The sequence below is a fragment of the Oncorhynchus mykiss genome, chromosome 27, assembly GCF_013265735.2.
Source record: "Oncorhynchus mykiss isolate Arlee chromosome 27, USDA_OmykA_1.1, whole genome shotgun sequence".
NCBI classification, from domain to species: domain Eukaryota; kingdom Metazoa; phylum Chordata; class Actinopteri; order Salmoniformes; family Salmonidae; genus Oncorhynchus; species Oncorhynchus mykiss.
Genome location: NC_048591.1, coordinates 44,279,340 through 44,305,901, shown reverse-complemented (window position 1 = coordinate 44,305,901; position 26,562 = coordinate 44,279,340). Strand labels below are relative to the sequence as shown.

Below are 26,562 nucleotides of genomic sequence, written 5' to 3'. Positions count from 1 at the left end.
GGGAGCCAACTTCGGCGGAAGTCGTGACAGATCAGATGAATTGCAATTAATTGCAAAGTCCCTCTTTGCCATGCAGTGGGAAATGTTTTTTGGGGATTCAGTTCATTTGCATTTCAGCCCTGCCACAAAAGGACCAGCTGACATCATGTCAGTGATTTTTCTCGTTAACACAGGTGTGAGTGTTGACGAGGACAAGGCTGGAGATCACTCTGTCATGCTGATTGAGTTCGAATAACAGACTGGAAGCTTAAAAAGGAGGGTGGTGCTTGGAATCATTGTTCTTCCTCTGTCAACCACGGTCACCTGCAAGGAAACATGTGCCGTCATCATTGCTTTGCACAAAAATGGCTTCACAGGCAAGGATATTGCTGCCAATAAGATTGCACCTAAATCAACCATTTATCGGATCATCAAGAACTTCATGGAGAGCGGTTCAATTGTTGTGAAGAAGGCTTCAGGGCGCCCAAGAAAATCCAGCAAGCATCAGGACCGTCACCTAAAGTTGACTCAGCTGCGGGATCGGGACACCATCAGTACAAAGCTTGCTCAGGAATGGCAGCAGGCAGGTGTGAGTGCATCTGCACGCACAGTGAGGCAAAGACTTTTGGAGGATGGCCTGATGTCAAGAAGGGCAGCAAAGAAGCCACTTCTCTCCAGGAAAAATATCAGGGACAGACTGATATTCTGCAAAAGGTACAGGGATTGGACTGCTGAGGACTGGGGTAAAGTCATTTTCTCTGATGAATCCCCTTTCCAATTGTTTGTGGCATCTGGGAAAAAAGCTTGTCCGGAGAAGACCAGGTGAGCGCCACCATCAGTCCTGTGTCATGTCAACAGTAAAGCATCCTGAGACCATTCATGTGTGGGGTTGCTTCTCAGCCAAGGGAGTGGGCTCACTCACAATTTTGCCCAAGAACACAAGCTATGAATAATGAATGATACCAACACATCCTCCTATAGCAACTTCTCCCAACCATCCGGGAACAGTTTGGTGATGAACAATGCCTTTTCCAGTATGATGGAGCACCTTGCCATAAGGCAAAAGTAATAACTAAGTGGCTCGGGGAACAAAACATAGATATTTTGGGTCCATGGCCAGGAAACTCCCTCGACCTTAATCCCATTGACAACTTGTGGTCAATCCTCAAGAGGCGGGTGGACAAATAAAAACCCACAAATTCTGACAAACTCCAAGCATTGATTATGCAAGAATGGGCTGCCATCAGTCAGGATGTGGCCCAGAAGTTAATTGACAGCATGCCAGGGTGGATTGTAGAGGTCTTGAAAAAGAAGGGTCAACACTGCAAATATTGACTCTTTGCATCAACTTCATGTAATTGTTAAATAAAAGCCTTTGACACTTAAGAAATGCTTGTAATTATACTTCAGTATTCCATAGTAACATCTGACAAAAAATATCTAAAGTTACTGAGGCAGCAGACTTAGTGAAAATTAATATTTGTGTCATTCTCAAAACTTTTGGCCACGACTGTACACCAAACGGCCTGTGAGGAGTGCTACGCGAACTAGAATAACCAAGTATTGAAAACGGAATTCGGGGAAACCCGGGAAAGAGGTATCCTGCTCGTTTTCAAGTTAAAAGTCTTCATTCTCTATTACTCTTCAGTCTATTTTACTTCATATTTAGGTAGTTCATGTAATGGATTTCTGGTGTCTGCCACTAAAAATATATATTTTTTATATAATATTTGGATAGTTATTTCATCACTCAAAATCTTGCCAAAGCATATTCTGTAGGAGGGTTTAATATGAACTTAAAAATCATTTGAGGTGATTTTGTCATATGTGCTCCCTTTCCGGGCCTCTAGGTCACCGGGAAGCTCGTTATGGTGCACACCTGTCACCATTGTTACACGCATAATCGCATTATGACACTCACCTGGACTCCCATCACCTCCTGGATTACCTTCACTCTCTTTGTTTCCTTCCCCAGGTGTCATTGTTTCTGTTTCCTGTCTGTGTGCTGTTCGTGTTTCTTGTTTTGTATTATGGTTCATTTATTTTTATAAAAACACTCACTCCCTGAACTTGCTTCCCGACCCCCAGCGCACATCGTTACAGATTTATATGAGTCGGGTCATGAACACATGGACTTTGATACAGTGCCTTGCGAAAGTATTCGGCCCCCTTGAACTTTGCGACCTTTTGCCACATTTCAGGCTTCAAACATAAAGATATAAAACTGTATTTTTTTGTGAAGAATCAACAACAAGTGGGACACAATCATGAAGTGGAATGACATTTATTGGATATTTCAAACTTTTTTAACAAATCAAAAACTGAAAAATTGGGCGTGCAAAATTATTCAGCCCCCTTAAGTTAATACTTTGTAGCGCCACCCTTTGCTGCGATTACAGCTGTAAGTCGCTTGGGGTATGTCTCTATCAGTTTTGCACATCGAGAGACTGACATTTTTTCCCATTCCTCCTTGCAAAACAGCTCGAGCTCAGTGAGGTTGGATGGAGAGCATTTGTGAACAGCAGTTTTCAGTTCTTTCCACAGATTCTCGATTGGATTCAGGTCTGGACTTTGACTTGGCCATTCTAACACCTGGATATGTTTATTTTTGAACCATTACATTGTAGATTTTGCTTTATGTTTTGGATCATTGTCTTGTTGGAAGACAAATCTCCATCCCAGTCTCAGGTCTTTTGCAGACTCCATCAGGTTTTCTTCCAGAATGGTCCTGTATTTGGCTCCATCCATCTTCCCATAAATGTTAACCATCTTCCCTGTCCCTGCTGAAGAAAGTGTGTTCAGCAGTGTTGCTTTTATTTCAAACATAACATTTTGTATTGTTGCCAAAAAGTTCAATTTTGGTTTCATCTGACCAGAGCACCTTCTTCCACATGTTTGGTGTGTCTCCCAGGTGGCTTGTGGCAAACTTTTTATGGATATCTTTAAGAAATGGCTTTCTTCTTGCCACTCTTCCATAAAGGCCAGATTTGTGCAATATACGACTGATTGTTTTCCTATGGACAGAGTCTCCCACCTCAGCTGTAGATCTCTGCAGTTCATCCAGAGTGATCATGGGCCTCTTGGCTGCATCTCTGATCAGTCTTCTCCTTGTATGAGCTGAAAGTTTAGAGGGACGGCCAGGTCTTGGTAGATTTGCAGTGATCTGATACTCCTTCCATTTCAATATTATCGCTTGCACAGTGCTCATTGGGATGTTTAAAGCTTGGGAAATCTTTTTGTATCCAAACCCGGCTTTAAACTTTTTCACAACAGTATCTAGGACCTGCCTGGTGTGTTCCTTGTTCTTCATGATGCTCTCTGCACTTTTAACGAACCTCTGAGACTATCACAGTGCAGGTGCATTTATGAGGAGACTTGATTACACACAGGTGGATTGTATTTATCATCATTAGTCATTTAGGTCAACATTGGATCATTCAGAGATCCTCACTGAACTTCTGGAGAGAGTTTGCTGCACTGAAAGTAAAGGGGCTGAATAATTTTGCACGCCCAATTTTTCAGTTTCTGATTTGTTAAAAAAGTTTGAAATATCCAATAAATGTCGTTCCACTTCATGATTGTGTCCCACTTGTTGTTGATTCTTCACAACAAAATGCAGTTTTATATCTTTATGTTTGAAGCCTGAAATGTGGCAAAAGGTCGCAAAGTTCAAGGGGGCCGAATACTTTTGCAAGGCACTGTATGAACAAGGGGAGAGGTTAAACGTAGGCTGAGAGCATGGTATATTCAGAGAGCGAAATAGGCCCTAAATCAAATGCAGCTCAGGTGGTTTATCTAGACAAGGCTCTTCTGTGTCTTTTATCATTATCACACACGTCATTTGTTGAAGGCCCAAGCCTTTATTACGCCATAAACTGCTTTGCCATAAACTGCATCAATATCCGTATTGAATGCAGTTCTATAAAAAGATCCAGACTTTTATTTGGGAAATGAAACCGGAAGCTACAAAAGCGTCTGTAACGTCTGAGCTAAAAGTTGCTTTCAATACTAGTATGTCCTTTGCAGATGCCACATTACAGACAAGTTTGTATGTATAAAAATGATCTGTAACCGAGTCAAGAGAGATGTAAAGTAAAAATCGGAACGTTTAAATGTTCATTCATAGTCGTAACATAAGGTTTGTACGTTTACAGATCTAATTTAACGTTTTCTGTTTAGTTTAATGCATGGATTTTCTTACGATCCTATTCATTTATGTATGGATTTTCTTACGATCCTAATATATGTATGTTCAACCTTTTGGCAGTTATCTCACTCCCTACTTAAGGGCTATACACAGTTTACGCAAACGTGCTGACAGAGGTTTGTTTGCGTCGCTCTCTACGTAGTTCTATGTCCATTTGTGGGGCAGAATTTTTGAACGCGATGCGAACGGACCTCCATCGGCTCCGTTTGTGTAGACTGTGTAGAGCCCTCAAGTGGTATTCTCAATAGTAAAATGCATATGACCACAACATAAAAAAATACCATCAATATTTAATCATATGAGAGGTCTATTGAATGAAAAGAAAAGAAAGACCTGCACACTTTATATTCAGCAGTCACACTTTAAATCGTATATAACATAAATGTGCGCTTAGAGTCGGGAAGCAAGTTCAGGAAGTGAATACGTTTTAATTAATCAATGAAACAAACAGCGCACCGGTCAGAAACAGAAACCATGACGACTGGGGAAGGAACCAAATGGAGTGACATGTAGGGCAGGTAATCAAGGAGGTGACGGAGTCCAGATGAGTGTCACGATGCGTAATTACGCGTTACAATGGTGACAGGTGTGCGGCTTGACGAGCAGACTGGTGAGGGAGCACACGTGACCGATATATTATTATGGAACTCCGCTACTCCTCTTACGTTTCAGCTGAAAACGCCATTCAAACTTGAAAACTTGTAGACCGGTCTGGAATAGTGTGCTTAGATACTTGTTTTTCCTTCTCATATGTTATACCTTTGTAAACTATTAAGCTTCTTGTCCTCCTAATAAACCTCTTTATTGGGATTTTTTTTCAACATAATAAAGCTCCCGGACATTCTAAAACGGTGGCTGTTTCTCTAAATGTGTACTATTCAAATTGGAGCACTGGAGGGTTGGAGAAAGAGTCCAAATCAAGACACGGGAAACCGACCACGGAGGGCACTTCTCGAAAGCGTACTCCCGTTTGTACATATTTTCAAGCATGCATCGATGCAAGCTTCAGCGGAGGTATGCAAAGAAATATGATGCAACCACGTAAAAAAATATATCTACTTCTACCACTACTACTATAATGCTGCTGCTACGTCTGCTACTACTACTACTACTACTACTGTTACTACTACTACTACTACTACTGTTACTACTACTACTGCTACCTCTTCTACTGCTACTACTACTACTACTACTGTTACTACTACTACTACTACTACTGTTACTACTGCTACTACTACTACTACTACTACTGTTACTACTACTACTGCTACCTCTACTACTGATGCTACTACTAGTACTGTTACTACTACTACTGTTACTACTACTGTTACTACCACTGCTACCTCTACTACTACTAGTACTGTTACTACTACTGTTACTACTACTACTACTACTGTTACTACTACTGCTGCTGCTGCTACTACTACTACTACTTCTACTACTACTGTGCTACTACTGTTACTTGTACTACTGCTACTACTACTGCTACTACTTCTACCGCTATTACTAGTACTGTTACTACTACTGTTACTACTACTGCTGCTACTACTACTACTACTTCTACTAGTACTGTGCTACTACTGCTACTGTTACTACTGCTACTACTACTGCTACTACTTCTACTGCTATTACTACTGCTACTGTGCTACTACTACTACTACTGTTGCTGCTACTGCTACTACTACTGCTACTGCTACTACTGTTACTACTACTACTACTACTACTGCTGTTACTGGTACTACTACTACTACTACTACTGTTACTGTTACTACTACTGCTACTACCACCACTACTACTGATGCTACTGATGCTACTACTACTGTTACTGTTACTACTACTACTGCTACTACTACTACTACTACTACTACTACTGTTACCACTACTACTACTACTACTGTTACTACCACTACCACCACTACTGCTACTACTTCTGGGCAACAGTCATTAAACGTTACCATCCCCACTAATATTTTTAATACAATTATTACTATAATATGTTCATTTTTTTTCAACACTTCCACGCACATAAAAATATGTTTGGACAGCTGAAGCAAGACGCATTTTTCTTTCTGAAAAATGCCCCTTTCGAGTTGGTCATTAAAGGTGTTTAATTGGGAGCCTATTCAGTGTCCTTTCTGTTGTTTACACTTTGTTTGTCCAGCGTGATTTGACAATGAGCGTAAGACCACAGAGTAAGACATTTTTCTAAACTCCCCAGAGCTGGGTTTGTTTCTTTGTGTTTATCAGGCCACAGCAGACTGCCCACACCCTCACAGCTCTGGGAATCTGTACAGCAGCCAAACGCCAGAATATACACTAACCACCAAGGCCATGTTCAGGAGGGTACACATGTGTCGTAAAATGTTATGGAATGGGAATGGGACAAATCTGTCACGGATCCCTCCGGAACTTTCATTACGCACACCTGTCCCCTGTTCCCACGGATAAGTACTTGTGTAAGTGTGCCCTTCGGTTTCCATTGAGCTGTCCCGTTATTTTTACAATGTCCGTTGGTGCTTGTGAGTACCTGTGCTGTGTGATTTGGGCTTTCGTGCCATGGTGGAGGTCGCAGACCCGTGTGTTAATCATGGGGCGGCAGGTAGCATAGTGGTTAGAGGAGGCAGGTAGCCTAGTGGTTAGAGGAGGCAGGTAGCCTAGTGGTTAGAGGAGGCAGGTAGCCTAGTGGTTAGAGGAGGCAGGTAGCCTAGTGGTTAGAGGAGGCAGGTAGCCTAGTGGTTAGAGGAGGCAGGTAGCCTAGTGGTTAGAGGAGGCAGGTAGCCTAGTGGTTAGAGGAGGCAGGTAGCCTAGTGGTTAGAGGAGGCAGGTAGCCTAGTGGTTAGAGGAGGCAGGTAGCCTAGTGGTTAGAGGAGGCAGGTAGCCTAGTGGTTAGAGGAGGCAGGTAGCCTAGTGGTTAGAGGAGGCAGGTAGCCTAGTGGTTAGAGGAGGCAGGTAGCCTAGTGGTTAGAGGAGGCAGGTAGCCTAGTGGTTAGAGGAGGCAGGTAGCCTAGTGGTTAGAGGAGGCAGGTAGCCTAGTGGTTAGAGGAGGCAGGTAGCCTAGTGGTTAGAGGAGGCAGGTAGCCTAGTGGTTAGAGGAGGCAGGTAGCCTAGTGGTTAGAGGAGGCAGGTAGCCTAGTGGTTAGAGGAGGCAGGTAGCCTAGTGGTTAGAGGAGGCAGGTAGCCTAGTGGTTAGAGGAGGCAGGTAGCCTAGTGGTTAGAGGAGGCAGGTAGCCTAGTGGCTAGAGGAGGCAGGTAGCCAGCCTAGTGGCTAGAGGAGGCAGGTAGCCAGCCTAGTGGCTAGAGGAGGCAGGTAGCCAGCCTAGTGGCTAGAGGAGGCAGGTAGCCAGCCTAGTGGCTAGAGGAGGCAGGTATCCAGCCTAGTGGCTAGAGGAGGCAGGTATCCAGCCTAGTGGCTAGAGGAGGCAGGTAGCCAGCCTAGTGGCTAGAGGAGGCAGGTAGCCTGCCTAGTGGCTAGAGGAGGCAGGTAGCCTGCCTAGTGGTTAGAGGAGGCAGGTAGCCTAGTGGTTAGAGCGTTGGACTTGTAACCGAAAGGTTTCAAGATTGAATCTCCGAGCTGACAAGGTAAAAAATCTGTCATTCTGCCCCTTGAACAAGGCAGTTAACCCACTGTTCCTAGACCAGTTAACCCACTGTTCCTAGGCCGTCATTGAAAATAAGAATTTGTTCTTAACTGACTTGCCTAGTTAAATAAAATAAAAATGCGCGTGTTTTGTTATTTTTTCGAGGTACTCTTTTGTTTGTTCTTCGTCCCCGTGCCTATACACGGCACGCCGTAATTTGGGCTTAGTTTCTTTCTTTTTTGAACGTTTACGCATTCCTTCGTCTGTCTCCCGAATCTCCAACGGGACAAAAACATTATTTTTGGTTCAGCTAGGTAGTACCTTCCTATTTCAAAAAAATGTTTTCTCGCTAGACCTACAGAGCAGCAAATTTCAATTCAGTCTGTGTGTCTCTAGAGGAATGTTCTCTCTGCACTGTTACAGGTAAAGCAGGTAACTTTACGCTTGTGTGTCCTAACAAACTGCTTGCTGACGATTGCACCAAGATATACAGCACCCACTAAGGAACATAACACTGTTATTGAGGACCCAATAGCACAGCACTCACTATGGAACATAACACTGTTATTGAGGACCCAATAGCACAGCACCCACTAAGGAACATAACACTGTTATTGAGGACCCAATAGTACAGCACCCACTATGGAACATAACACTGTTATTGAGGACCCAATAGCACAGCACCCACTATGGAACATAACACTGTTATTGAGGACCCAATAGCACAGCACCCACTAAGGAACATAACACTGTTATTGAGGACCCAATAGCACAGCACCCACTAAGGAACATAACACTGTTATTGAGGAGCCAATAGCACAGCACTCACTAAGGAACATAACACTGTTATTGAGGAGCCAATAGCACAGCACCCACTAAGGAACATAACACTGTTATTGAGGACCCAATAGCACAGCACTCACTAAGGAACATAACACTGTTATTGAGGAGCCAATAGCACAGCACTCACTAAGGAACATAACACTGTTATTGAGGAGCCAATAGTACAGCTCCCACTATGGTACATAACACTGTTATTGAGGACCCAATAGCACAGCACCCACTAAGGAACATAACACTGTTATTGAGGAGCCAATAGCAACACTTGTATATGAAGGTTCATCCTGAGAAGTTGGTGTTGTGACATGTACCACCTGGGCTGGGCAAGGAGTTCTTCCATGAGAGCTGAGCAAAAATAACTTGGCCCTAGTTTGTTATTCAACTAACTTAGCAGTCAACTAACTTAGCAGTCAACTAACTTAGCAATCAACTAACATAGCAATCAACTAACATAGCAATCAACTCAACTAACTTAGCAATCAACTCAACTAACTTAGCAATCAACTCAACTAACTTAGCAATCAACTCAACTAACTTAGCAATCAACTCAACTAACTTAGCAATCAACTCATCTAACTTAGCAATCAACTAACTAGCAATCAACTAACTTAGCAATCAACTCAACTAACTTAGCAATCAACTCAACTAACTTAGCAATCAACTCAACTAACTTAGCAATCAACTAACTAACAGTCAACTAACTAACAGTCAACTAACTAGCAATCAACTAACTTTTATTTTATATAATTATTTATTACAAAAAACAAGGAAGGGGTAACATTAAAGTATTAGAACATGAAGGACAAACACTACATCCCATCCCAACCCTCAGCTTCCCCCATCCCATCCCAACTCTTAGCTTCCCTCAGCCCATCCCAACCCTCAGCTTCCCTCAGCCCATCCCATCCCAACCCTCAGCTTCCCTCAGCCCAACCCCCAGCTTCCCTCAGCCCATCCCATCCCAACCCTCAGCTTCCCTCAGTCCAACCCTCAGCTTCCCTCAGCCCATCCCATCCCAACCCTCAGCTTCCCTCAGCCCAACCCTCAGCTTCCCTCAGCCCATCCCATCCCAACCCTCAGCTTCCCTCAGCCCATCCCATCCCAACCCTCAGCTTCCCTCAGCCCAACCCTCAGCTTCCCTCAGCCCATCCCATCCCAACCCTCAGCTTCCCTCAGCCCAACCCTCAGCTTCCCTCAGCCCATCCCATCTATCTCTGCTGGCCACCCACTTTGTGTTTCTACTCAACACATATCTTTCAACTATGCTATGATGTTTAACGTACAATTTCAATCTATCTAATCGGATAGAATCCACAGATTGCGTGTTGAAGATAAATACTTTTACTAAGAGTATTAGTATATTAGTAATTGACTGACCCGGTCTCTCCAGATCTCCTAACAGTACTATTTCTAGGGTCAATTTTAGATCAATGTTCTACATTTACAGCTATTCCTGAACCTGAGACCAGAAACAGGCTACCTGAGGGCAATACCAAAATAAATGGTCTGTTGATTCTGTATCCTCACAACAAAATCTGCAGAGCTTCGATGATTTTATGCCCCAAATATTCAACGTTTTGTTGGTGGCAAGAATTCTATATAATAATTTTAGCTGAAAAGCACGAAGTCTTGAATCTTGTGTTGTTTTAAATATCAACTCATACCATGGAATCAAAAATCTCTTCCCAACTATTTTGCAATCTGTATGGCACAGCTATAAAACATCCTGGTCCTCAAATTAGACTGGTATACTTTCCTATTTATGCTATTTTTATTCCTCCTCCAGTTTTGATCCTTTATATTGGGCAGACAGACCAGTTCCCTACCTCCTCCCGCTGCCACCCTCCTCCTCCAGTTTTGGGGTAATGCTGTAATCAATTGGTTGTTCTCTTGGATTGAGCAGACCTTCCCGTACAATTCTGATAACTCCATGAAGGACATAACTCTACCATTACAATTTACATGATCATTTAAGAACAAAATACCCTTTTCAAACATCTTTCCCATAAATATGGGTATTTCATCAACCAGCACATTTGAGTTCAGCCATAATATTTGTTCTATCTTTATAGTGGGATGGAATTGAAATTGTAGCCTGCTCTGCAATGCTTGTTTGAAAAAGAGAGATACTTAGAAAAAAGTATCATTTTCAATTAATCGAAACCTGAGACATGACAATCTGCACAAAGACAAAAAAGGCCATTTTTAAACAATGATTGAGCTTTTCTTATTAATCTACTTAAGAACCATTTAGGGTTCAAGTAAAACTTTTGAATGAGTGAAGCTTTTAGAGAGAGGTTTAGTGTTTTTATATTTAATAATCTCAACCCACCCAATTCACATTCATTATATAGATAGGCTCGTTTTATTTTGTCTGGTTTAGCTAAATATTTTTTACTCAGATGATTTGAAACACTAATCATCAGGAGTAGGCAGCGCCATAAGTGAGTAAACTTGAGATATGACTGAGGAGTTAATCAGGGCAAATTTTTCCATAAATATACAGTTATTTACCTCTCCATGGTTGCAGGATCTTGTCTATTTTTACAAGTTTTCTGTTGAAATTCATTGTGGAGAGCTTAAATCTTTTGTGATACGAATACCAAGTATGTCTACGTCATCAGCCCATTTTATAGGTAAGCTGCAAGGTAATGTAAAAGTTGTATTTTTTTAAAGATCCAATACGTAATATTGTACTTATGATAATTAGGTTTTAGTCCAAGAGAGTACAGAAAAGTTACCACGTTCCCAAAACTGCAAAGATATTGTCTGTGAGTGCCACAGAACTGATGTTACAGAAAAAACCCTGATAAAAATCCAACCAGGAAGTGCCGCATTTTTTAAAACCGCCTCATGCCAATGACTGCTTATATGGCTGTGAAGGAGCTAGTAGTCAGCTTACGTTTTCCACGTTTTCCCCAAGGTGTCTACAGCATTGTCACGTCTTTTTAGGCATTTCCATTGGAGAATGGCTGTAAGAGACCATATAGGGCGAGTGGTCGCATGGTGTCTCCCAGAGAAAACCTTGCGTAAAATACTGAGGTAGCCATTTTTCCAATCGTTTATTATGAGAAACCAACTGCCTCGACGGATATATTATCGAATACATATGTTAAAAACACCTTGAGGATGGATCGTGTTTCTGTCGATATTATGGAGCAAATTTTGAAAAAAGTTTGGTGTTATAGTTGAAGTATTTTTCGGTCGATTTCTCAGCCAAGCAGGATGAACAAACTTGACAGTTTTACCTACAAAAATATTATTTTTGGAAAAAAGGAACATTTGCTATCTAACTGGGAGTCTCCTGAGTGAAAGCATCCGAAGTTCTTCAAAGGTAAATTATTTAATTTGATTGCTTTTCTTATTTTTGTGAAAATGTTGCCTGCTGCCAGCAGAGCCTAGCATAGCATTATGCCATGATAAACTTACACAAATGCTTGTCTAGCGTTGGCTGTAACGCATATTTAGAAAATCTGAGATGACAGTGTTGTTAACAAAAGGCTAAGCTTGTGTTTGAATATATTTATTTCATTTCATTTGCGATGTTCATGAATAGGAAAAGTTGCGTTATGGTAATGAGCTTGAGGATATGATTACGCTCCCGGATACGGGATTGCTCGTCGCTAGAGGTTAATAGCTAGCATTCCGATGGCCATAACGAATATATATGGTGACAGAGGACACCTTTGTTTTTAAGCCTTGTATTTCTAATCCTCTAACGTTGTTATTGGATCTGATTTTAATAGCATTTCGATGGCCATAACGGGTAGATATGGTGACATATTGTTTAACTCCTCTTGTCAATTCAAAACTCTCTGCGAAGTAGCCGTTATCTACTATTTTACACCTGCTATACATTATCTTTACCCATTTTATAAGATAATTACCGAAATTGAAAAAAATCCAGGCATTTATAAATAAAACCCAGTCTTACTTTATCAGATGCCTTTTCAAAATCCGCTATAAATACAATTCCTGGCTTCTTATTTTTCATGATGTTATTTTTTGTATCGTCCATGTAAAAAACCTGTCTGATCAGGATTAAAAATACCTGGTAAAGCAGTCAACTAACTAGCAGTCAACTAACTAGCAATCAACTAACTAGCAATCAACTAACTAGCAATCAACTAACTAGCAATCAACTAACTAAAAATCAACTAACTAGCAATCAACTAGCCCAGCAATATATCAAAACTGATACATTGCCTGTTCTCTAGGCCAACTTGATACCCCACAGAGCAGTTAAATCACCACCTTCATTTACCCCGACTGTCTTATTGTCTTTAGCTATAGCATTCTAGAGATAAAAGTATAACCTTGGTACTATGTGTTCCTACTGATGTACAGACTGTTGTTTGTCTGTGGCAGAGTTCAGTTTTAGTGTCTCTGTGTTCTGTGCTCTTAGTCCTGGACTTAGTGTTCTGATCTATACCATGTTACTATGTCTGTTGTGTCAGTGTACTCATTAGTCCTGTGTTCGGCCTCTTTGTCTTTAGCTATAAAGTGGAAAGGGCACAGCCGTCCGGCCCCCAGGCAGCCAGGCAGGCTGAGTGTTAATATGGACAGAATCCCAGGAAAAGGAAAGGCCTCATAGCTCATGGAGCTGTCGCTTTAGTTCCCCCCCTCACTTGGCACTTTGTTTTGAGCTTGCCCAGTAGTGTCATGAGGCGAAGAAGGGCAGATTGGGGGAGAGGAGTCAGAGGGGGGGAAGGGGGAGAGGAGTCGGAGGAGGGAGAGTCGTCGGAGGGTTGGAAGGGGGAGAGGGGCGGAGGGGGGAGAGGTGTCGGAGGGGTGGAAGGGGGAGAGGGGCGGAGGGGGGAGAGGAGTCGGAGGGGTGGAAGGGGGAGAGGGGCGGATGTGGAGATGGGTCAGAAGGGGAGGATTGGGGAGAGGGGGATGGACAGGGTTCTGTTGTCCTTCAGAAGTTCAGAGTCCAGCTAACAGCAGTTGTTTAAGTAATATTTATTTGGGTTGTGAAGCGGGTCACACGCTAAGCTTGACTCAATGCATTACACCATTTGTTTTGTGTCACATGCCTAACAGCTGGAGGATCTATAGCCTGTTTGTAACCTTCCGTGTTTCTGGCTGCCAACCTAGTGTCAATGTCTGTGTCCCAACAAGTACCATATGTACCTAGTGCAGTGTTCAGCCAAGGCATCTCCAGTCGATCACCAATCCTTTCTGTAGTAAACCCAATGATGCGTTCATTTTTTTCCGCGCTGTTTGCGGTGGATGCACACAATTCAGCTGCCCTGGGCGAGAGTGATGGAGTCCTGCATCAGATGACCTGGCCTCCACAATCACCCGACCTCAACCCAATTGAGATGGTTTGGGATGAGTTGGACTACAGAGTGAAGGAAAAGCAGCCAACAAGTGCTCGGCATATGTGGGAACTCCTTCAAGGCTGTTGGAAAATCATTCCAGGTGAAGCTGGTTGAGAGAATGCCAAGAGTGTGCAAAGCTGTCATCAAGGCAACGGGTGGCTACTTTGAAAAATCTCAAATATACTTTGATGTGTTTAATACTTTTTTGGTTACAAGATAATTGTATAGGTTTGATGTCTTCACTATTATTCTGCAATGTAAAATCCTGGACTGGGTAGGTGTGTCCAAACTTTTGACTGTAAATGCTGGAAACTGATGCATGTGACCAAAGTCACCCCCACCGCCGATCCCAATTTACCCAAGTTCCCCATATGCCAGCCAGCGGCAGGTGCCCTGCTATGTGATTGGTGGAGAAGGGGGCCGGGCCCTTCCCGGGCCAACCTCTTTATTTAGCCTTACCACAGCATGTGAGGCACGAGGGCATGAGAGCCGTCTCTCTCTCTCTCTCTCTCTGTCGACACCCTGTTCCATATGTAGAGCAGTAATTTTGACAAGGGCCAATAGGAAATATCCCTTTTGGAACACTGTCCTGTTCCACTGTTCATGTCCCTTCTGCCCTTGTGAAAGAATGCCAAACGTTCAGCCCTGGAGACTTTGTCTCTCTAGGAGCTGGAATACTGGACATTGATGTGGATAACTAGTTTAGTTTAGCTGGACTTTGTTGGCCATCGAAGTCAGGTGGATTTCAGATGGACCCATTACATTGGACAATGCTTTGAGTGACACATTGTATACATTCCACTGCCAGCCCAATATTGCAGGTATATAATGTGTGAAAAGTCTATGTATTTGCTGATAGGAATGGGGAGAATACGATGGGACTATTTCACCACCCCAAATAGTACCCATTTGTGGTTTAGCCTATGGCCTCATGAGATGTCAGTTGATTGAATTGATCCTACTTTTCTGTTGAGGTGAGGTTAGATGTCATTATTTGGAAGCTTAAAGAAATTAGGATACAGATCTATCGCAAGCCCCGCTTATACCTGGTTCTAACATGCGTCCTTTGAAACCCCCGTTTATACTTGGTTCTAACATGCGTCCTTTGCCCTAATCTTGTCCACATTTGATTGTGTCCACGTTTTATAGACGGGCGAAGACGATTACAACATGCGTTGTGATCTTCCTGCCCACCTCCAGTCAGTGACCCATTTGTTATCTGGATATCTTACAAGTGTTCGCAGATCTAAGACAGTGAAACCATTTAAATCGTCGTTATATCTCCGTCTAAAACCATCGACTTAAGGCATCAATAAGTTTCTTAAAATAAATCAATATTATTTTTGAAAGGATATCTCAAATCGTTTGCATTTACAGGAAGGTATCAGGAAATGTGGTCACATTGCGAACACGGTGGACGGATAAGAGACATTTTAACACCACGTGGAGATCCAAGTCCTAATTATCTCTCCTTTCTCCCAGTGTGTCCACGTCCCTTCACTGAGTTGAAATAAAATGATTGGTATAAGAAGTATGGTGGAAAAACCCTTCACAGTTACACTGCTTTCTGATTCATGGAAGTAGTGAATGAGTGTACACTTCAGGAGAAATAACTTTTTTTTGGGACTCACCCAGTGTATCTCCCTTTTCCCGTTTTAATGGTTAGCTTGTTTCAGTGAAACGTGGGAATGATGGTGTGTGTGTGTGTGTGTGTGTGTGTGTGTGAAGTCAAGGTATCCCGACAGGAATGGGCTACTGTCGGTCAAGGAGAGGGGGGGAGAGAGAGAGGGATGGAGGGGAAGAGTGAGAGCGGGGGAGAGAGAGAGAGGTGTGTTCTGTCATCACAGCTGGTCGGTCATATGATGTGTCACGGTTCTATTTGTGTCCCAGCCATCTGAATGGGTTGTTACTCTCCCTCTGAATGGTGGTCTAACTCAACAGTGACACCTCTTACTCCTTCTATTTATCTGTGTCAGACAGACAGGCGGACAGAGAGAGGTGGCACACATAGAAGATGCATGGAGAAAGTCGTGTTACTTTAAAATAGGACAATTGTTCAGAAGTAAAAAAATATTTGCCAGTATACGGAAAAACATTTGTTTTGGGATTGAACGTTTCCGGGAACTTATCAACGGAGCCAGACGGCTTTTCTGACATCTTGTGAGTACTTACTCAGACTTTTGTGTTCGTGTTGTATAATCTAAACGACTTACTGCTGGGCCTAACCAACCTGGGACCTGTCCAGAATGTTACAGAGCTTGCTAAAGGTTTACACTGAGTATTGAGATTGTATATTGTATGTATATTCTCTTTGGTAGTCACTTGATATTAGACACAGCAGTTCTTAGATCACCCTCATGCTTTAATGGTTTCTGTATACGACATTATGACATGATCTGTTTCCCAGTGTGTCCAGCCAGAGCTCTCCACTGCAGGGAGAAGGCACGCCAGGTGTCAGGTCCTCTCCATATGAGGGGTGGGAGCAGCAGGCAGGAGGAGAGCAAACCTGGCTTCAAATACTATCTGAAGTCTTTACAAATACTTTTAGCATTCGCTTAGCCTGCCTAGACCATATCAAATCAAATTCTGTGAGTCACATGTGCCGAATACAACAGGTCTAGTAGACCTTATAGTGAAATGCTGAATACAACAGGTGTAGTAGACCTCACAGTGAAATGCTGAATACAACAGGTGTAGTAGACCTTACAGTGAAATTCTGAATACAACAGGTGTAGTAGACCTTACAGTGAAATGCTGAATACAACAGGTGTAGTAGACCTTACAGTGAACTGCTGAATACAACAGGTGTAGTAGACCTTACAGTGAAATGCTGAATACAACAGGTGTAGTAGACCTTACAGTGAAATGCTGACTACAACAGGTGTAGTAGACCTCACAGTGAAATACTGAATACAACAGGTGTAGTAGACCTCACAGTGAAATGCTGAATACAACAGGTGTAGTAGACCTTACAGTGAAATGCTGAATACAACAGGTGTAGTAGACCTTACAGTGAAATGCTGAATACAACAGGTGTAGTAGACCTTACAGTGAAATGCTGAATACAGCAGGTGTAGTAGACCTTACAGTGAAATGCTGAATACAACAGGTGTAGTAGACCTTACAGTGAAATGCTGAATACAACAGGTGTAGTAGACCTTAGAGTGAAATGCTGAATACAGCAGGTGTAGTAGACCTTACAGTGAAATGAATACAACAGGTGTAGTAGACCTTACAGTGAAATGCTGAATACAACAGGTGTAGTAGACCTTACAGTGAAATGCTGAATACAACAGGTGTAGTAGACCTTACAGTGAAATGCTGAATACAACAGGTGTAGTAGACCTTACAGTGAAATGAATACAACAGGTGTAGTAGACCTTACAGTGAAATGCTGAATACAACAGGTGTAGTAGACCTCACAGTGAAATGCTGAATACAACAGGTGTAGTAGACCTTACAGTGAAATGCTGAATACAACAGGTGTAGTAGACCTTACAGTGAAATGCTGAATACAACAGGTGTAGTAGACCTTACAGTGAAATGCTGAATACAACAGGTGTAGTAGACCTTACAGTGAAATGCTGAATACAACAGGTGTAGTAGACCTTACAGTGAAATGCTGAATACAACAGGTGTAGTAGACCTTACAGTGAAATGTACAACAGGTGTAGTAGACCTTACAGTGAAATGCTTACTGACAAGACCTTAACCATCAATGCAGTTTCAAAAGTAACCGATAAGAATAAGAGATAAAAGTAACAAGTAATTAAAGAGCAGCACTAAAATAACAATAGCGAGACTATATACAGGGGGTACCGGTACAGAGTCGATGTGTGGGTGCACTGGTTAGTTGAGGTAGTATGTACATGTAGGTAGAGTTATTAAAGTGATTATGCATAGATAATAACAGAGAGTAGCAGCAGTGTAAAGGGGGGGCAATGCAAATAGTCTGGGTGGCCACTTGATTAGGCGTTCAGGAGTCTTATGGCTTGGGGGTAGAAGCTGTTTAGAAGCCTCTTGGACCTAGACTTGGCGCTCCGGTACCGCTTGCCGTGCGGTAGCAGAGAGAACAGTCTATGACTAGGGTGGCTGGAGTCATTGACAATTTTTAGGGCCTTCCTCTGACATCGCCTGGTATAGAGGTCCTGGATGGCAGGTAGCTTGGCCCCAGTGATGTACTGGCCGTACGCACTACCCTCTGTAGTGCCTTGCGGCCGGAGGCCAAGCAGTTGTCATACCAGGCGGTGATGCAACTAGTAAGGATGCTTCGATGGTGCAGCTGTAGAACCTTTTGAGGATCTGAGGACCCATGCCAAATGTTTTCAGTCTCCTGAGGGGGAATAGGTTTTGTCGTGTCCTCTTCACGACGGTCTTGGTGTGCTTGGATCATGTTAGTTTGTTGGTGATGTTGACACCAAGGAACTTGAAGCTCTCAACCTGCTCCACTACAGCCCCATCGATGAGAATGGGGGTGTGCTCTGTCCTCCTTTTCCTGTAGTCCACAATCATCTCCTTTGTCTTGATCACGTTAAGAGAGAGGTTGTTGTACCTTCACCACACAGCCAGGACTCTAACCTCCTCCCTATAGGCTGTCTCATTGTTGTCGGTGATCAGGCCTACCACTGTTGTCATCGGAAAATGTTATGATGGTGTTGGAGTCATGCCTGGCCGTGCATGAGTGAACAGGGAGTACAGGAGGGGACTGAGCACGAACCCCTGAGGGGCCCCTGTGTTGAGGATCAGTGTGGTGGATGTGTTGTTACCTACCCTTACCACCTGGGGGCGGCCCGTCAGGAAGTCCAGGATCCAGTTGCAGAGTTTAGTCCCATGGTCCTTAGCTTAGTGATGAGCTTTGAGCCCTATGGTGTTGAACACTGAGGTGCAGTCAATGAATAGCATTCTCACAAATGTGTTCATTTTGTCCAGGTGGGAAAGGGCAGTGTGGAGTGCAATAGAGATTGCATCATCTGTGGATCTGTTATGGCGGTATGCAAATTGGAGTGGGTCTCTGGTTTCCGGGATGGTGGTGTTGATGTGAGCCATGACCAGCCTTTCTAAGCGCTTCATGGCTACAGACTTGAGAGCCACATGTCAGTAGTCATTTAGTAAGGTTACCTTAGTGTTCTTGGGCACAGGGACTATGGTGGTCTGCTTAAAACATGTTGGTATTACAGACTCTGACAAGGACAGGTTGAAAATGTCAGTGAAGACACTTGCCAGTTGGTTAGCGCATGCTCACAGTACACATCCTGGTAATCTGTCTGTCCCTGCGGCCTTGAGAATGTTGACCTGTTTAAAGGTCTTACTCACATCGGCTACGGAGAGCGTGATCACAGTACACGTCCTGGTAATCTGTCTGGCCCTGCGGCCTTGAGAATGTTGACCTGTTTAAAGGTCTTCCTCACATCGGCTACGGAGACCGTGATCACAGTACACGTCCTGGTAATCTATCTGGCCCTGCGGCCTTGAGAATTTTGACCTGTTTAAAGGTCTTACTCACATCGGCTACGGAGAACGTGATCATTCAGTCTTCTGGAACAGCTGATGCGCTCATGCAATGTTTCAGTGTTATTTGCCTGGAAGCGAGCAGAGGAGTTTAGCTCGTCTGGTAGGCTTGTGTCACTAGGCAGCTCTCGGCTGTGTTTCCCTTTGTAGTCTGTAATAGTTTGCAAGCTCATCAGACATGCGTTGGAGCCGGTGTAGTAGGATTCGTATTGAAGCTTTGCCTGTTTGATGGTTTGTCGCAGGGCATAGCGGGATTTCTTATAAGCTTCCAGGTTAGAGTCCTTCTCCTTGAAAGCGGCAGCTCTAGCCTTTAGCTCAGTGCGGATGCTGCCTGTAATCCATGGCTTCTGGTTGGGGTATGTACGTACGGTCACTCTGGGGACGACGTCATCTATGTACTTATTGATGAAGCCAATGTCTGTTGTGGTGTACTCCTCAATGCCATCGGAGGAATCCCGGAATATGTTCCAGTCTGTTCTAGCAAAACAGTCCTGTAGCTTAGCATCTGCTTCATCTTACAACTTTTTTATAGACAGAGTCACTGGTGCTTCCTGCTTTAATTTTTGCTTGTAAGTAGGAATCAGGAGGGTAAAATTATGGTCAGATTTGACAAATGGAGGGCGAGGGAGAGCTTTGTATGTGTCTCTCTGTGTATGGAGTATAGGTGGTCTAGAGTTTTTTTCCCTCCGGTTACATTTAACATACTGATAGAAATGTTGTAAAACGGATTTATGTTTCCCTGCATTAAAGTCCCCGGCTACAAGGAGCGCCGCCTCTTGGTGGGCATTTTCTTGTTTGCTTATAGCGGAATACAGCTCATTCAATGCTGTCTTAGTGCCAGCCTATGGCTCTGGTAGTTTGTACACAGCTATGAAAAATACAGATGACAACTCTCTCGGTAGATAGTGTGGTCTACAGCTTATCATGAGATACTCTACCTCAGCCGAGCAATTCAGCCACGACTCCGTGAAGCATAAGATGTTACAGTTTTTAATGTCCCATTGGTAGTTTCATCTTCCGCGTAGCTCGTCGATTTTATTCTCAAAATATTTCACGTTTGCTAGCAGAATGGAGGGAAGTGGGGTTTATTCGATCGCCTATGAATTCTCAGCCCGCTCTTCGTCCCCTCTTTCTCCGCCTCCTCTTCACGAGGATCATGAGGATCGCGGCCTGATCCCGAGGAAGCAGTGTATCCTTCGCATCGAGCTCGTCAGAGTCATGAAAGGAAAAGAAGGATTCTGCTAGTCTGTGGTGACTAATCGAAGTCCTGATGTCTAGAAGTTATTTTCGGTCATAAGAGACGTTAGCGGCAACATTATGTACAAAATGAGTAAAAAAAGGAAAGGAGTGGGTGTGTGGAAAGGAAAGGAGTGGGTGTGTGGAAAGGAAAGGAGTGGGTGTGTGGAAAGGAAAGGAGTGGGTGTGTGGAAAGTAAATGAGTGGGTGGGTTTGTGGAAAGGAAAGGATTGGGTGTGTGGAAAGGAAAGGAGTGGGTGTGTGGAAAGTAAATGAGTGGGTGGGTTTGTGGAAAGGAAAGGATTGGGTGTGTGGAAAGGAAAGGAGTGGGTGGGTGTGTGGAAAGGAGTGGGTGTGTGGAAAGGAAAGGAGTGGGTGGGTGTGTGGAAAGGAAAGGAGTGGGTGTGTGGATAGGAAAGGAGTGGGTGGGTGGAAAGGAAAGGAGTGGGTGGGTGGATAGGAAAGGAGTTGGTGTGTGGAAAGGAAAGGAGTGGGTGTGTGGAAAGGAAAGGAGTGGGTGTGTGGAAAGGAAAGGAGTGGGTGGGTTTGTGGAAAGGAAAGGATTGGGTGTGTGGAAAGGAAAGGAGTGGGTGTGTGGAAAGTAAATGAGTGGGTGGGTTTGTGGAAAGGAAAGGATTGGGTGTGTGGAAAGGAGTGGGTGTGTGGAAAGGAGTGGGTGTGTGGAAAGGAAAGGAGTGGGTGGGTGTGTGGAAAGGAAAGGAGTGGGTGTGTGGATAGGAAAGGAGTGGGTGGGTGGAAAGGAAAGGAGTGGGTGGGTGGATAGGAAAGGAGTTGGTGTGTGGAAAGGAAAGGAGTGGGTGTGTGGAAAGGAAAGGAGTGGGTGTGTGGATAGGAAAGGAGTGGGTGTGTGGAAAGGAAAGGAGTGGGTGTGTGGAAAGGAAAGGAGTGGGTGTGTGGAAAGGAAAGGAGTGGGTGTGTGGAAAGGAAAGGAGTGGGTGGGTGGATAGGAAAGGAGTTGGTGTGTGGAAAGGAAAGGAGTTGGTGGGTGGAAAGGAAAGGAAAGGAGTGGGTGGGTGTGTGGAAAGGAAAGGAGTGGGTGTGTCAAAAGGAAAGGAGTGGGTGGGTGTGTGGAAAGGAAAGGAGTGGGTGGGTGGGTGGAAAGGAAAGGAGTGGGTGTGTGGATAGGAAAGGAGTTGGTGTGTCAAAAGGAAAGGAGTTGGTGTGGAAAGGAGTTGGTGTGTGGAAAGGAAAGGAGTGGGTGTGTGTGGAAAGGTTTAAAGAAAATAAAACCATGGATTCTAATTCCACTTCCTCCTGGCCTAGAGACTACTTTCAGTGTCAAATCAAAATCACATTTTATCGGTCACGTACACATGGTTTAGCAGATGTTAAATGCGAGTGTAGCGAAATGCTTGTGTGACCTGAAGCGAAGCGACCATCTCCGTCGGCGCCATTCTGATGTGAGGAACCATCTAACAGGAAGTTTTAAAATCCCGGACTTCCTTCAGCGGTGTAGGATAACTTTGTTTTGTTTGTATCTCCAGCTTGTGATTTGGTTTTTACACAATTATAAAACTGGTTTGTAGATGAATCCTGACCTGCTGTTTAATAGTTTAAAAATAAAATTTATAAAAACTTTTCAGTGCTGTTTAGCGAACAAAACCAAAACAGTAAACATCATATGTTTTTGTACAATTTTACTCAACCCCCTCTAACCCTTGTTTGGCCTCACGGTGTGTGTATGGTACACACACACACACACACACACACACACACACACAGTCGTAGAAAACCTCTGACGCTCTCTCTGTTTTGACTCCAGGTGCTTTAACCCCATACAGAGAGGCTAAGAAGAGTGATCTGAGAGACTGTCAGACACACACACACACACAGTTGTCGGAAAGGTCCTGATGCTCTCTCTGTTCCCCCATTGTGCTACAGAGAGGTGAAGTGTTATCTGACAGGCAGAGTGTGATCCGGAGGGAGTGACAAAGAGCCAGGATGATTCTGGCCACGCTGAAGGGCTTCGGGAAGCAGCTGCTGCGTGTCAAGGTGGTGGACTACAACACCGAGGACTCACGTCTCTCCCGATGTCTCAACACCTTCGACCTGGTGGCTCTCGGGGTAGGCAGTACTCTGGGAGCTGGGGTGTACGTCCTGGCCGGGGCCGTGGCCAGAGAGAACTCTGGTCCAGCCATTGTCCTGTCCTTCCTCATCGCAGCGATGGCCTCGGTGCTGGCTGGTCTGTGTTACGCTGAGTTTGGGGCCCGCGTCCCCAAGACGGGCTCGGCCTACCTGTATAGTTATGTCACTGTTGGGGAGCTCTGGGCCTTCATCACAGGATGGAACCTCATCCTCTCTTACATTATAGGTGAGAGGACCCACACACACACACACACACACCACACACACACACACACACACACACATACCTTCCTCCTCACACATGTATGTTCAGAGAGGAACGTTAGAAAGATACTGTCATAATGCAGACAATAGATATATATGGGATGCATTGCATTGCATTTTCATGCCTCTTCAACATATATAATATAACATATAATGATTGTTGATCCTGGATCATTTACCTGTGTTGATCCTAGACCATAATTTGCTGTGTTGATCTTAGATCATCATTTAGCTGTGTTGATCCTAGACCATAATTTGCTGTGTTGATCTTAGATCATCATTTAGCTGTGTTGATCCTAGACCATAATTTAGCTGTGTTGATCTTAGATCATAATTTAGCTGTGTTGATCCTGGATCATTTAGCTGTGTTGATCCTGGATCATTTAGCTGTGTGGATCCTAGACCATAATTTTAGCTGTGCTGATCCTAGACCATAATTTAGCTGTGTTGATCTTGGATCATAATTTAGCTGTGTTGATCTTGGATCATAATTTAGCTGTGTTGATCTTGGATCATAATTTAGCTGTGTTGATCTTGGATCATAATTTAGCTGTGTTGATCTTAGATCCTAATTTAGCTGTGTTGATCCTAGGCAATACTTTAGCTGTGTTGATCTTGGATCATAATTTAGCTGTGTTGATTGATCCTGGATCCACATTTTCTGGTTATCTCCTAACAGGAACCTCTAGCGTGGCTCGGGCATGGAGCGCCACGTTTGATGAGCTGATTGGTCGACACATCGAGCAGTGGTGCCGGGTCCACATGGCGATGAAGGCCCCAGGGATCCTGGCTGAATACCCAGACATGTTTGCTGTCATCATCATCATCATTCTCACAGGTGGGCATTGCGCCATAAAGAAATATATCAAATCAAATCAAATCAATTGTTATTTGTCACATACACATGGTTAGCAGATGTTAATGCGAGTGTAGCGAAATGCTTGTGCCTCTAGTTCCGACAATGCAGTAATAACCAACGAGTAATCTAGCTAACAATTCCAAAACTACTACCTTATAGACACAAGTGTAAGGGGATAAAGAAAATGTACATAAGGATATATGAATGATTGATGGTACAGAGCGGCATAGGCAAGATACAGTAGATGATATCGAGTACAGTATATACATATGAGATGAGTATGTAAACAAAGTGGCATAGTTAAAGTGGCTAGTGATACATGTATTACATAAGGATACAGTCGATGATATAGAGTACAGTATATACGTATGCATATGAGATGAATAATGTAGGGTATGTAAACATTATATTAGGTAGCATTGTTTAAAGTGGCTAGTGATATATTTACATCATTTCCCATTATTAAAGTGGCTGGAGTTGAGTCAGTGTCAGTGTGTTGGCAGCAGCCACTCAATGTTAGTGGTGGCTGTTTAACAGTCTGATGGCCTTGAGATAGAAGCTGTTTTTCAGTCTCTCGGTCCCAGCTTTGATGCACCTGTACTGACCTCGCCTTCTGGATGATAGCGGGGTGAACAGGCAGTGGCTCGGGTGGTTGCTGTCCTTGATGATCACAGGCCTTCCTGTGACATCGGGTGGTATAGGTGTCCTGGAGGGCAGGTAGTTTGCCCCCGGTGATGCGTTGTGCAGACCTCACTACCCTCTGGAGAGCCTTACGGTTGTGGGCGGAGCAGTTGCCGTACCAGGCGGTGATACAGCCCGCCAGGATGCTCTCGATTGTTTGTGAGTGCTTTTGGTGTCAAGCCGAATTTCTTCAGCCTCCTGAGGTTGAAGAGGCGCTGCTGCGCCTTCTTCACGATGCTGTCTGTGTGAGTGGACCAATTCAGTTTGTCTGTGATGTGTATGCCGAGGAACTTAAAACTTGCTACCCTCTCCACTACTGTTCCATCGATGTGGATAGGGGGGTGTTCCCTCTGCTGTTTCCTGAAGTCCACAATCATCTCCTTAGTTTTGTTGACGTTGAGTGTGAGGTTATTTTCCTGACACCACACTCCGAGGGCCCTCACCTCCTCCCTGTAGGCCGTCTCGTCGTTGTTGGTAATCAAGCCTACCACTGTTGTGTCGTCCGCAAACTTGATGATTGAGTTGGAGGCGTGCGTGGCCAGGCAGTCGTGGGTGAACAGGGAGTACAGGAGAGGGCTCAGAACGCACCCTTGTGGGGCCCCAGTGTTGAGGATCAGTGGGGAGGAGATGTTGTTGCCTACCCTCACCACCTGGGGGCGGCCCGTCAGGAAGTCCAGTACCCAGTTGCACAGGGCGGGGTTGAGACCCAGGGTCTCGAGCTTGATGACGAGCTTGGAGGGTACTATGGTGTTGAATGCCGAGCTGTAGTCGATGAACAGCATTCTCACATAGGTATTCCTCTTGTCCAGATTGGTTAGGGCAGTGTGCAGTGTGGTTGAGATTGCATCGTCTGTGGACCTATTTGGGCGGTAAGCAAATTGGAGTGGGTCTAGGGTGTCAGGTAGGGTGGAGGTGATATGACAAAGCACTTGTTTTTGGACCTTTTCTCTGGAGTATGGTGCTGTGGGAAAACAGACCTGGAATCAAAATATTTGAAATAACTTGAATAATAATAATAATCTCTCTCTCGCTCTCTATTTCTCTCTTTCTCTTTTTCTGTCACACGCTCTCTATTTCTCTCTCTCTCTCTCACGCTCTCTATTTCTCTCTCTCTCTATCTCTCTATTTCTCTTTTTCTGTCACGCTCTCTATTTCTCTCTCTCTCTCTCACGCTCTCTATTTCTCTCTCTCTCTCTCACGCTCTCTATTTCTCTCTCTCACGCTCTCTATTTCTCTCTTTCTCTTTTTCTGTCACACGCTCTCTATTTCTCTCTCTCTCTCACGCTCTCTATTTCTCTCTCTCACGCTCTCTATTTCTCTCTCTCTCTCTCACGCTCTCTATTTCTCTCTCTCTCTATCTCTCTTTCTCTTTTTCTGTCACGCTCTCTATTTCTCTTTTTCTGTCACACGCTCTCTATTTCTCTCTCTCTGTCTCTATTTCTCTCTATCTCTATTTCTCTCTCTCTCTCACGCTCTCTATTTCTCTCTCTCTCTCTCACGCTCTCTATTTCTCTCTCTCTCTCACGCTCTCTATTTCTCTCTCTCTCTATCTCTCTATTTCTCTTTTTCTGTCACGCTCTCTATTTCTCTTTTTCTGTCACACGCTCTCTATTTCTCTCTCTCTCTCTCTCTATTTCTCTCTCTATTTCTCTCTCTCCCTCACTTCCTCCAGGCCTACTAGCGTTTGGCGTGAAGGAGTCAGCCATGGTGAACAAGGTGTTCACTTGTATTAATGTGTTAGTGCTGGTGTTCGTGGTCATCTCAGGGCTGGTCAAAGGAACTGTAAAGAACTGGCATCTGAACCCTGATGAAATCCTCAACATCACTGTCAACGCAACACTGAAGTGAGTCAGGAATCAGGGAACAGATAGATATGTGTATTTGCTGCTCAATGCTGCCTGTGTGTTTGCTTTAGATAGTCTTCTGAGCACACATGTTGATGGTGTGTGTGTGTGTGTGTGTGTGTGTGGTTGTGTGTGT

General features: G+C 44.0%; 1 protein-coding gene across 4 annotated transcripts in view; it reads left to right on the top strand.

Annotated features, from left to right (window-relative positions):
* Positions 1 to 26,562, top strand: part of LOC110507241 (high affinity cationic amino acid transporter 1) — a 47,052-nt gene that overhangs the window by 4,115 nt on the left and 16,375 nt on the right. For 3 of the 4 annotated variants that reach the window (XM_036964827.1, XM_036964825.1, XM_036964828.1), the window contains exons 2-4: positions 22,575 to 23,004; positions 23,722 to 23,880; positions 26,255 to 26,426. In XM_036964827.1, the coding sequence (XP_036820722.1) occupies positions 22,635 to 23,004; positions 23,722 to 23,880; positions 26,255 to 26,426 (701 nt within the window). In that variant the 5' untranslated portion in view covers positions 22,575 to 22,634. Of the gene's footprint in view, positions 1 to 15,846; positions 16,089 to 22,574; positions 23,005 to 23,721; positions 23,881 to 26,254; positions 26,427 to 26,562 lie in introns of those variants that run through there. The other variant, XM_036964826.1, reaches the window with a different exon arrangement.